Source organism: Athene noctua, chromosome 8 (assembly GCF_965140245.1).
Source record: "Athene noctua chromosome 8, bAthNoc1.hap1.1, whole genome shotgun sequence".
Lineage (NCBI taxonomy): Eukaryota > Metazoa > Chordata > Aves > Strigiformes > Strigidae > Athene > Athene noctua.
The window spans coordinates 29,184,019-29,196,112 of record NC_134044.1 but is presented as its reverse complement, the minus strand read 5'-3'; the positions used below and the strand labels follow the sequence as shown (position 1 = coordinate 29,196,112).

Sequence of the window (12,094 nt, the reverse complement as noted above, 5' to 3'; positions counted from 1 at the left end):
AGAGAGAAACATCTCTTGAGTCATCAGCACAGTGAGTAGCTGAACTGTGGGAGAGGTTACCCAGAGAAAAGAGGGAAAAGGAAAGGACCAAGAACAGGCAGTACAAGGACTGGAGGATACTGAGGAAAATCATCTGAAAGGCAAATTACAGGAAGGAGCATGGGAGAGAAATGAGAAATTTAATAGGAAATATATTTCTTCCCTACTACTTCTCATTCTGCATCTATGGCTTACACAGGCTAGGGAAGCACACTCCATGGCTTCTTGCATTTGCCATCCTACATAAACTAAGTCCTCTCACAGCGTTCTTCAAGTGTCTCACAGCGACAACCAACTAGGGAGTAAAAATGAGCCAAAGAAAATTAGCACAAAATAAATTTTCAGAAATCTAAGAAATGTTAAAAGATCCCCTATTGAAATATATCCCTGGCATCCCTCTACAGGCCAAACAAGGGAGAATGGCACAAATCCTTCCGAAAGGGTGGAGGGGGGAGGACACTAGATGGGAACACCTCCTGCTGCTCAGGTATGAACCTTCCCATCAGTGGCACGACATTCCTCACATGCAGGTGAGCTTGCCTGCCAGGCCTTCTCTAGCCCGTAGGTGACCATAAACCAGGGCAATTACTATCTCCAGTTCTGTATTTACTCTGTATTTTCTGTATGCTGGGATGGAGAGGTGCCTGATGCTAACCTGAAACCAGGGAATGAAAAGGCCCCTGGTGACCACACGTACACGGCCAGGGCTTCGCTCTGTCCCCTCAGCAGTGTCCGTGCCCACGCTCAGGTGCCACTTGTCCTCGACACGCCGCTGCGTCTCGTGGTCGGTCCTGCATGCCTGAGCAAGCTGCCAGAAATCTGGGTTTGTCTGCTCTATCTCCCTAAAACTACTGGAGAAAAATGTTCTGGGGTTACCTTGAATCACTCAGGTGACTTATCAGATTTATTCTGCTTGATCCAGTATCTCTCCATGATGGTGTATCTGGACACCTAGGCAGTGCACACATTTGCAATAAATGGGACTTTAGTGCAAGAGGGAACTTCCAGATGCATGTGTGTAGCTCCTGCATTTCAGCCATGTCTCTTTAACACTGTGAAAAAAATCACACATTCTAAAGGAAACATTACAAATTCCGTTATCTTTAGTAGATTTGTAGATTTAGATGTTGGCAAGATAGTAAAAATGCAACTATTCATATAATTTTCTAATATGTATGGAAAGATATATTGAAATGATCTCAGAGGTTTGCATATTGCTGGGCCTTTTCAACTGCTTTTAACCACTGTTCACTTTCAGGTTTTAGCCCCTTCAGGAGCACGCTGTCACGGTGTGAGGTAACGCTTCTGTACACAACAGTCTCTAGGCAGCAGGAGGCTCAAAGTGTTCTCCTCTCAGGGCTTTGAAGTCAGATTCCTTGAAGCCAGATCCCTAGTGAGGAAACACGAGACCTGTCAGGTAAACACTGAGAAGGGGGAGACACGACGGAAGAGGATCCCACCTCACAGCTCTCAATCCAGTGAGTAAATCTTGCTGCTGCACACCAGTAGTACTGCAGCCACCAGAGCTGTCTCTAGGAGTAAAGACTGTTTCTACAGGGACTGAATGTCTTTACAATTTGTTTGTTTTATAAAACATAGTGTACAACGTACAGGAGTATACAGTCATGGGTATTGTAATTCTTACAGGAGCTGATGCTGGAGTCTAGAAAAGCAGAATTTATTCTGCTCCAAGACATCTAAATCTGAAAAATTCATTAAGAGAAAGGAACATAACACTCAAACCCTCATCCTGGAAGTCAATATAGTGACACATACCAGGAAGTGAAATCATGTTGCAGAATCTATGCATCAACCCCAAATCTATAAAGGTAAAATAATGTATAAGTAACATTTATTATTTGTTATGAAATGAATGTAATTTGAAACTGCAAGATATATTTTCTACCAAGATTAGTACAGAAAATTTACATTCAGCACCTGTTTCTATCTTTTATTTCAAGAAGCACAATCCTTTGAGGCATTTGGGATTCTTAGGCCTGGCCCCGCATGTTACAGATTTATTTTTCTGTAACTCTGTTAATGTAATGTTATTCCCAGTGTACATGAGTGCCACCAAAAGGAACTCTGACCCACTGGATATACTGCTTACCGAAGACGATCTCAAAAATTATTACCCAGTTTCTTGTTTTCTATCCTTTGCATTATTCAACAACCCATGTCCTGAGAGCACGGCGGGCCGGGGCGCCGATTCAAGTCACATTTTCCAAGGGATTTTTTCCAGTCAGTAGCTGTGGTGTCTGAGCAGAGATGAGGTCTCTTTCAACTCACCTTCAAATAGGCATTGACAAACACTCTGCCCCCAAATGTCAAGCTGTTGCTGAAATACATTAAAAGGTCAGACAGAGGAAAAACAACAGAGGAGGAAGAAAAATTTTTTCCTTAAAAGCTCCTATAAAAGAACTGTTTTAAAAACTATGTCCAAATGATAAATGAAGACACCTTAACACTTACGTGAATAAACAAACCAGAAGCAAATTTTCTCAAACAGCAAGTTTTCCCGTGCATTGTGCAAGGAGCTGGTATCTACTCAGTAATTACAACTTGGGTTTTCAGACACTTTAAATTGTTTAATGATGTGAGTCACTTAGAGCAAAAAAATAAAATAATCAGACATTTGCACATAATCAAATTTACAGATTCATTAAATAAAATCTCTGTTTTATTTGAGCAGCAAGACAACACTCTACAATCAGGTCAAGCTCTGGGTCAGAACTATGCAGAATTTTAATGCCTCCAAATTTGAACCCTTTGGAAATATCTCCATCAGAGATTACCACATCAGCACGTAATCTTGCTAACAGTCCAACTCACTTCCAGGGAAAACAGAACACCTGACCAAACTAAAGCTGTGATGGACTGCATCCTCCATCACAACTTTGCTACCTTTACCTGGATCAAGTGTGTCTGTTGCTATACAGATATTTTCTGTGTTCCTTCTACAGAACACAAAGAAGAGCAGCATACTTGGAGACAGCAGAATGAGTCTCTGCTCTGTGTATAGGGATACAGATTTATTCAATAGACTTACCACTGATTGTTTCTTCTGCTGTAGTTTCTTGTTAAATCTGAAATATAACACAGCATCTGAGTGGAACTAAGAGCCTTGAGGCAATCTTACGAGAGCCCTTGTTTTCACCTTGGAAAGGCAGCACGCGGAAAGCACAACTTGCAGAGTGATCCATCTCTGTCACAACAACCTGCAGTCTTCGACCCTGATTTTCTTCAGTGCTACATGACTGTCACACCAGCCCGGCCCCACTGATTGCAATGGCAGGCCTGATTGATGGTGGTGAAATGAGAAGGCAAGTCCTCTGCTTGTTTTTGGGCCTCCACACCAACTGCTGAATGCAAACACAGTATTTGGGCCTTTTGCTCTGTCTGTTCATAACCCCTAAAGGAATCCTGAACAGGGTTGTGATTATTTTCCCTTGCATGTTCCTGCTGAGTGGAAAACAGGGTGACAGCAGACACTAAATGATCATGTTGTCACACATACCACTGGAAATTAAACTATTCCTTAAAGAAGCAGTGTGACTTTTAATCAAACTGCTGAAAGTCCTGAGAGCATATTTCCCTCTGTTTAACTGAAACAAACGACAAGCCCTCAGAAGAAGAGCACTAGCATTCAAAGCATATGCAGCATACTTAATGTAAGACTTGAGGACTCCATTCGCTGTTTCTGCCTTGGCTTGTCTGAATTTAACACAAATTCGAGTATTCACTGGTTTTAGGTTGACTTTAGACTTAGTTCTAGGTTCCTTATAAATCAGTAGATCGACAGGCTCCTCCTGGGGATGATACAGGGTGGGACCTGGTTTAAGTAACGAGACCACTCTCTTGAGGTCAATGTCTAAGCTCAGCCCCGAAGTGTGACCACCCTGCATAGCTCCCTTCCCCTCTCCTAAGGAGTCACAAATCAGTTGTAACCCCCAGCTCCTGACTCAGAGCTAAAGCATGAGGGTCCATCCAAAGCAGAGTGATGACAGGGTACTGACAGAACACACATAACAGAAAAAACAGCAGTGTTCTTGCTGCGAGCCACTGCGACTCCTGCAACTACATGCAAGTACACCCGCTCTCGTGGTTGTGTTGAGAAATGTATTAACTTCATATGGGCCTTGAGGAGGAACATGACACTGTGAAACTATTCCCTGCTTAGGGACAACTCAGACATGAAGAACTATTCAAATTGATCTTGACATCCTAGCTCCTCAAACATTTCAAATGCTGCCTTTATCTGGACTGAGTTGCAAATATTCTGTCACGTTGGGAAACTTCTTAACTTGGTAAGAGATCATGGAGGCAAAAAAAGGGGACTCCAGAGTAACTGGCATAAAATGAATCAACATTTGTCACATTTGATCAAAGAAATGTCAACCATGAGAACACTCCTACGTTTCACAGTGTTGTATTTACAAAATGTGCATGCTTACATTTCAGACACCCATATTCAAAGGTCTGTACAAATGCCACTTACATATGTATTACATATGAATCATGTATAGAGCAGTAGAAAATTAAACCTCTTTTAATCCTCTATCTAGTCAGCTAAATGAGCTAGTCTTAGGTTTGGGCTACATTTTTTCAGGTAAATGTTTCAAGTCTGGCACATCAGTGAGAGCACAATTGCAGGTCAGCCAAAACTGTTATAGCTTCCCACCTGTGGAGCTGCTCCCTCATTTTCCACAGGCTCCCACAGACAGACACCCAGTGTCAACAAGCAGCCAAAGCTGGGTTTTGGGACTTCATTTAGGATTCCTTCTAGACACATGTGTCCCTCAAATAAATAAGTATATAAATAACTTGAAATTCACTAATGCAAAGCTATAAAGCACTTAAGTATTTGTTATCCCATCCATATATCATTAAAAGTTTTAATCTATTTAACAGTGTACCCAAATAAAATTCATTTCTATGTTAGGAAAAACCAGTTGACATTTTATTTGCTCGGGTAACTTGAGTCAAGAGGAGCAATGTCTGTCAAACCAGTTTAAATGTCTAGATGAAATGCCTTTTAATTGCTGTTACCATCTTCTTCCCGCTTTCTGTATGCTTTATTCAACATTTGTATTTCTTCCTGATAGCCACCTCTTTCCATATGCTGCTTTTTACTGTTCTGCCGGTGAGCTTCCACAGTGTCTGGAATTGATATGTTGATATCGCTGTCAGGATTGTTTGACGGTATGAAGAGGGAGTAGGAGGCAGTTTCCCCTAAATCACATGAGACAAACCTGTTTTCTTTCCGTGAGTAACGTAAGGATGGAGACCTTACCTGCGTGGAGGACTGGCTGATATTACTGATGATTGACACAGTGTCCAGGGCCTCCTCATTGTCACAAATTTCAAGTACCTCTAGGTGAATTTTAACGCTTGTGTCAGCAAAGGTATTAGGAGACTCCTCTGGGTTTGGCTCGTGACCAACACTTTTAGATCGATACACTTCAATTTTCTTTGACGTGGGTGTTATCTTTTGCCCTTCAGTGCTTACCTCGTATGTGGATAAAGAGAGCGTTTTCCCCGTGGGCGCCTGAAGAGATACAGTTCCTTGAAAGGCACACAGAGGGATAGCTAAGGCCCCACCTGATCGCTGAAAAGAGAAAGAATGACCATTATCTAATGCCAGTTTTTCAAGTTAGAATCCAGTATAAATAAGCCAATTATGCTTTGTTAACTTATTTTACTTTTGTAGAACTTTCCTTACGGTATTTTAGAAACCTGGTATTTATGACTTTAAAGAGTAGAAAAACAAGTTTTATAATTATACACTTCAGTATAAAAAGTGAAGTCCCAAGTGACTGTGACTCAGCCACAGCTTAGGGACACACACACTTTATTAGAGGAGTCTACGCTTAACGTTCCCTTGCAGCCAGCCCACAGGACAGCCAGCAGTAGCAGGCACCTCTCCAGCTCGTACTCACAGGAACCTCTGAAAGCGTTTTCGCTCTGCTTAAATCAGATCAAGATAGGGATCTCCTAAAGCTTCTCAGTGACCAAAACGAGAGAAATGACACCAAGGGACTGTTCAAAACCAAGAGCCTGTTCTGACAACATCTGTCTCCCTTGGGCACCCTGTCTTAATTAGTCTTAACTGAATTAGGGGCCTAAAGTTAGATGGCTTAGCTACCTAGCTGAACTTTCCAAAACAACTTGCCAGATATTATTCAAGGAACTTTTTTGTGCATTTTATTTTTATAGTGGAAATAATGTTCATTCAACGGTATCAGTGGGAAATCTATAATAAGGATTTACAGCACCACTCCCACCTCCCCATCACTCCTCCCCACCTCCCACTGCAAATCACTAGCCCAAACCTCACCCTCCCCTGTCCTTCCTCTATACACACACAGACACATGCACAGAGACCCTCCTTAGTAGCATGTAGCTTTCTGGATGATTTGAGAATAAGAAACAGCATTACAGCAATCAATGCATGAGGTGAAAAAATGACAGAGTTGATTTCTCAGGATGTGTAAGTCTGAGGCATTTAAGGAGTCTGCCTCGCACTCACGTTCTTCCTGTCCATGCAAGCGAGGGCTAAGCTGAAGAGGGAGGCAGCTGTCTAGGAGAGCAGGATATGCCTCTTTTGTTGTGCTGTGATTAATCTATCTGCAACCAAGAGACAAACTGCAGAAACCCTGGGCCAGTCTTTCCTGGGCAAGTTACAGGGGATGCCCTGAGCTCAGCCTTGGAAGAAGAAGCTCCAGTATTTTCCTCCTGGGTACTGATTTGTCTTGTGCAAACTGTGTGAATAGAGGAGAGGAAGGAAAGGAGGAGTGACAGAAAGACCAGGTCTAATAACTGGCAGTATGGAGAAGTGCTGGTGTTATTTCAGCACTGACAGGACCCCTTCCACTTGGACAAGCTCTGTTTAATGTTTCCTTTCTAGTAAAACTCAGAAAGTTGAGTAAAGCCAGAGAGGTTTAGGATACCAACTGGAAAGGTGAGATTGCTCACAGGGAGCTGGGAAGGGCAATTATTTACTGATTATGAAATGAAGCTGTTGTGAGGAGACTCACTGAATTAGGCACAGCTTTATAACCACACAGCTAAATCATAGTGCCACATTACCTCATCTTCACTAAAGCACATGAAAAGGAAATCAGGTTTCATTGTGTAGAAGAATCTTGCCAGACTGTGACTTAATGTGGTCCTTTGACAAAGGAATTTGCCTGACAAAACCCTAGGAGCTGGCTTGCCCTGCTGGAAGGAAATTAAAGTTGTATTGGTCTCCTTAATAGATTTGTCTGAGAAAAATGGTCCTCCAGTGTTCTTCCAAGGTGCAGTTAGAGAGGCAGCCGTCGTGCTGTGTCATCGAGCCAGCGAAGGTGTGAGATGGGTGAATGTGAGCTGCCAGCTCCTGGCCACTGCCCGAGCACAGAGCCATGGCAGGAACGGGGGCTCCCTCGGGTGCTGCTCTCCTAAGGGCAAGCACCCCCAGCCTTTGTTCCAAAGCAATGACGAGGGGGCTGTTTTTTTCAAGCATGGCTAGGTGTTGGCACTTACATTTCCTGTGTTAATTAGTAATTAGGATCACTCCTCCAGGAAAGGAGAGATGTGACAATAACCGTTTTTGCAACTTGAGGAAGCTCTTGTCCACTTGTCCTCCATCCCAGGTGCTTACTAAGGCCACTAAAGGACTGAGCAACAAACCCAGCTCTGGGTAAGACCAAGTGGGCAAAGCCTACAGTTCTGGGCAGCACGGAGGCACAAGGTCAGCGTCTTGGTATTGCAACGATAGAGCCTGGGTACCTAATGATTTTGGTAACACAGATTTAGAATGGTGTTTCTGTTGGATACAAGTCCTGCAGCTCCATTTCCAGCCCCCTCTCTAGTTTCTGCAATCAACACAAAGTCCTTTGCAGGGTCAGTTAAGAGTATCTGCATTTCTGGCTGTTAATCAAGCTCAGGGTCTTAAGAACAGTCTAGACCAGCACTTAAGATTATACAGGAGGACCTCTTAAAGAGTATGGAGAAAAAAAAAGTTAAATAAGAACTGATTACTTCAGTGCAAGGTTACATTCTACTTAATAAAACACTGCAGATTTGTCAGACTGAGCATCAAGAAGATGGAGGATATGTCTGAGGCACCTGGAGGGTGAATAAGCAATCCTCACTCCCTGGAATGAATACTCCAGTTCTGGAGAATGAGAAATATTCCAGTGACCACAGATTTAATGACTCCTTCTGAAAGTCTGTTTTCTGTCGAGAAACCTCTATTTACCTTTAGAAGTGAAGAGGATATTCCAAGTCTTCTATACCACTTCCCAGTCACTAATCAGGAAGGCAGTAAACTACGCCGTTTTCCACTAGAACAAGTCCAGCAGAAATATCCTTCAGACACCTTCACCTGTTTCTACAAGTAGAGAATCCATTTGTCTCTTGGCAAACTGTGCATCATAACGGCCCACACTCATGACGGTGAGAGGCACCTGCCTAGTAACCACAGCCCTTGCAGGGAGCAGCTTTCAAATCGCAGCTTAACCTCCCTCAGTGCAGCAACCGAGCTGCAAGGAAACTCGACTGTTACCTGCAAGCTGTGACAAAGCACACGTGTGTGAACAAACCCATTCATCAGCAATGCAAAACGCTCAAAGTTTAAAAAAATCCAGCTAATTACTGGAAAAGAGTAAGCAGCATTTACATGACACTACAGAATTTACTAAGCAGAGTTTTTTGAAAATTAAATCAAACCCTGGATTTACATGATAGGGGAAGGCGGGAGTAAAGCCCAAGGAGAGATCTGAGCCACTGAACTGCAAATTCACTGCCAAGTGCAGAGGGGAACTAGCACTGCCTTGGCTGGCCCCAAAGTGCCACAGCCCCAGGAAGACTTCTGTGCTGCACACTGGAGAGAGGCACCACGGCCACCGACGGGGACGTCCCTCTGCAGCCGAGTACCTGCAAGGGCTCTGCACAGAAAGGGGCAAGTAACAGAGAACTGCATCTGGCCCCTCAGGTCGGTGGCAGTGCCCAGGGCACTGCAGGCTCCCTCCTGGGTCGCCCACCTCGAGCTTGCTTTGCAAGCTTCACTCTATAGTTAAGCAGCCCAACAGAAAAATGCTGTGAATAAAAACTTAGTCCAGAAGAGGGAAGAATATCTGGTTTTACGTGTAGCCACGTAAAAGAGATTATTGCTGGAATTCCTTTCAGTATAAATTGCTATTAATGAGAACAGAGTGCGACCCTTATCTTGTCCTTGATATCATTATTAAATATCCATTTTTGCCCCTTATGGCACATGCATGGCAATAAACAGGAACCTACTAGCAAACTGGATTATACTGGTATATCTTGTGAAGTATTTTATCTTCCACTCCCATTGTTACCTACAGTTCAGCTTTATGATTTTAAGCCTTACAATGCAATTTAATTCCAAGGCAGTAGGAAGAGGAAACAATTTGAGTAATGCTTAACAGTGGCCTTCAGTTCATTCATCCAGGTTCCTGTACCTCATCTCTGCGTTATTTCAGCATGAACAAGAGCATCCACAGTTGTAGAAGGGTTATGATTCATTTTTCCTTCCATGAAAAGAGAAAGAGGTCCACTGTGCTGTTTCTGAACATCTGCCATCTCACTCTCCACAGCCTGGGCCCAAAATGCTTTCTGGAAGGGTACTGCCCCGCCGGGCTCTTCCCACACTCTTTTGCCCACACGCTTTGTATTCCTGTACTTAAAAGAAAATCTCATTTCTAAAGGAAATAAACAAATTAACTCCACCCACACAATTTATACTACGTGTTCTCTTTTTAAAACACTTCTACACAGATGTTTTTAAGAAGGTACAGAAAACTTACAGCCACTTGCTTCTTGGATCGTTTTCAGAAATGTTTTGATGCTACCTTGACAATGCGTGCAGGAATCAGGTGCTACCATAAGGGTAAAGAGCTTTGTGAAAGAAAATAAACCCTTATCTTTTCAACCCAAGTGCCATTTTGCAGCTTTTGTGTCTCAGCAGTTTTGCAGCGTATTAAATACACATATATAATTATCATTATCCCTAAAAAATACGTAGATTTTTTTCTACAACTCCAGTACGGTGTTTGCTTTATCAGAATGAGTTATACCAGGATTTGTAGTACTACCACAAAGACACCCCACAGCTGACGTGCACTCCTCCTGACTCCCATGCATCCCACACCACTTTGGCATCCATGGCAACTGCACAGGACGAGGAAGCCTTGCTATCAACAATTCTGAGCCTGTGAAGACTTGTCTTTCCGAGACCTTACTCACTCTCAACTAGGAGAGGTGAAGGAAAGATCAGACACTTATCTGCTTGAACACAGCACATTTAAAATTAATTCTGTTCTGGTTCTTATATCCACTTACAGATACTTTTTCTCTGCGTGCACACACGCACAGATACACACAAGTATTCATTTATTCACTGTACACACGCATATAGTTATATAAAATATTTCCCTTTTTACAATTAATTTCTTAATTTCTGGTAGGATTGAAAGGTTTCAATTTGGAAATGCCCGAACGTTTCAATTAAAAAAATCATGGCATCCCCCAATCGAAACATTCCATAAGCCAGAATTGTTATCTTTCTGATGAGGCCAGTTTATAACCGAGTACCACAAAATATCTGCTGGATCTCATAAAAGTTGCAGTCTAGCACTAAATCTGAGCTATCCCTCCAGGGGACTGTTTTCTGCAGGTTTGCATCACAGAAACAGCAAGTTGATAATTTTCCAAGTGGCTTAATATATATTCACGTGCATTCCATCACTCTGCGGGATCTCTAACTCCGTGGTGTTTGCCACGAGCTCCTGCCAACGGGACCTGGCCCTTCCCTTGCCTGGTTTTACTTTTTGTGGAGAATGTTTCTTCCCATCACGTCGTCGTACCACAGGGCATACCCCTGTGCAGCTCCTGCCGAGACGGCTGGAGGCTATTCTGTCTGTTAGAATCTGGGACAGGGATTTCACTGGAGAACTGCATGTACCAGCACATGCATTTTTAACAAGCAAAGACAAAAAACTACAATGAAATAAATCACAAATGTACTTGTTCCTTAAGGAGTGCTGATGCATTCCGAACAGAGAAATCTCTGCATAATTGATAAAGCAAATCCTTTCATTATTGAATTAAATTATCCACCTTCCATATTTCACAGAAGACAGACAGCAGTTGCTGTTGCTACAAAGCAAACCCTCCTCACAATCGCTGTGGTTTAAGACCGGGCTCCCGCTGCCGGAGCAGAGTTTGAGCTGGGTTCCCCAGGGGAGGCGTCAGCCTCTGCAGAGGACGTAACCAAGCCCACAGCAGCTGGGCAACAGGCCCCGGCAGAAAGGTTTCAGTTTGCAAATGCTCAAAGCAGTGAAAAGGGCCCACCAAGAGCCACCTGACTTACCGTTTGAAATGACCCTACTAAGGCCATTTATGGAACCTAGAAACTCCACAGCCTTCCCCTCAGAGAAAATAAGTTTTTGATACCTATGGCTTTTTTGAGGGGGGAGGGAAGGAAAGGGGAAGGCAGCTTTTACAGAATCTGTTACTTGCAAACTGGCAGAAACCAAAGCAAAACACCCTTTTCTATCTGGTTTGCCACGAAAGAGTTATACTTACATGAAATATTAATAAAGGGGTATCAAGCTGCAAGTATACTCGAAGAAAATTTTAATTTCATCACTTGCCAAAGCAGAGCCTCGTTCCACATGCTGGTAAGTGCTTCCCAAGGGTGCAGAGCATTCCCTCTGCTTCCCTTCAGTGCCTGCAGGAGTTGATCCGCAATTTGCAGAGCTGGGCGCTTATAGAAAAGTCAGCACTGTACGACTGCAATCAGCTGGGCAGGCTGCTTCTGAGAGATTTACATGTGATGCTCAAAATAATTTCAAACTCTCGTTTACAAGTGATCAAGAATTTATTCTGCTAGAGGAAGCCTAGAAAATTCTCCAAGGTTAACATATTAATATTTCAATTACCAAACATTTCTACATGTTTTTTGCATTTTATATTAAGTGTAACTGGATTCATCCTGTTGAAAGGATCTTAAACTCAGTGGTCCCAGTTCTCCATTGTTTAGTGC

General features: G+C 43.0%; 1 protein-coding gene across 1 annotated transcript in view; it reads right to left on the bottom strand.

Moving 5' to 3' along the window:
- Window positions 1-2,654: 2,654 nt before the first annotated feature.
- GPR149 (G protein-coupled receptor 149) overlaps window positions 2,655-12,094 on the bottom strand; it is a 28,762-nt gene continuing 19,322 nt past the window's right edge. Inside the window, exon 4 of the mRNA XM_074912029.1 lies at window positions 2,655-5,647. Coding sequence (XP_074768130.1) covers window positions 5,075-5,647 — 573 coding nt within the window. The 3' untranslated portion in view covers window positions 2,655-5,074. The remainder of the gene's footprint in view (window positions 5,648-12,094) is intronic.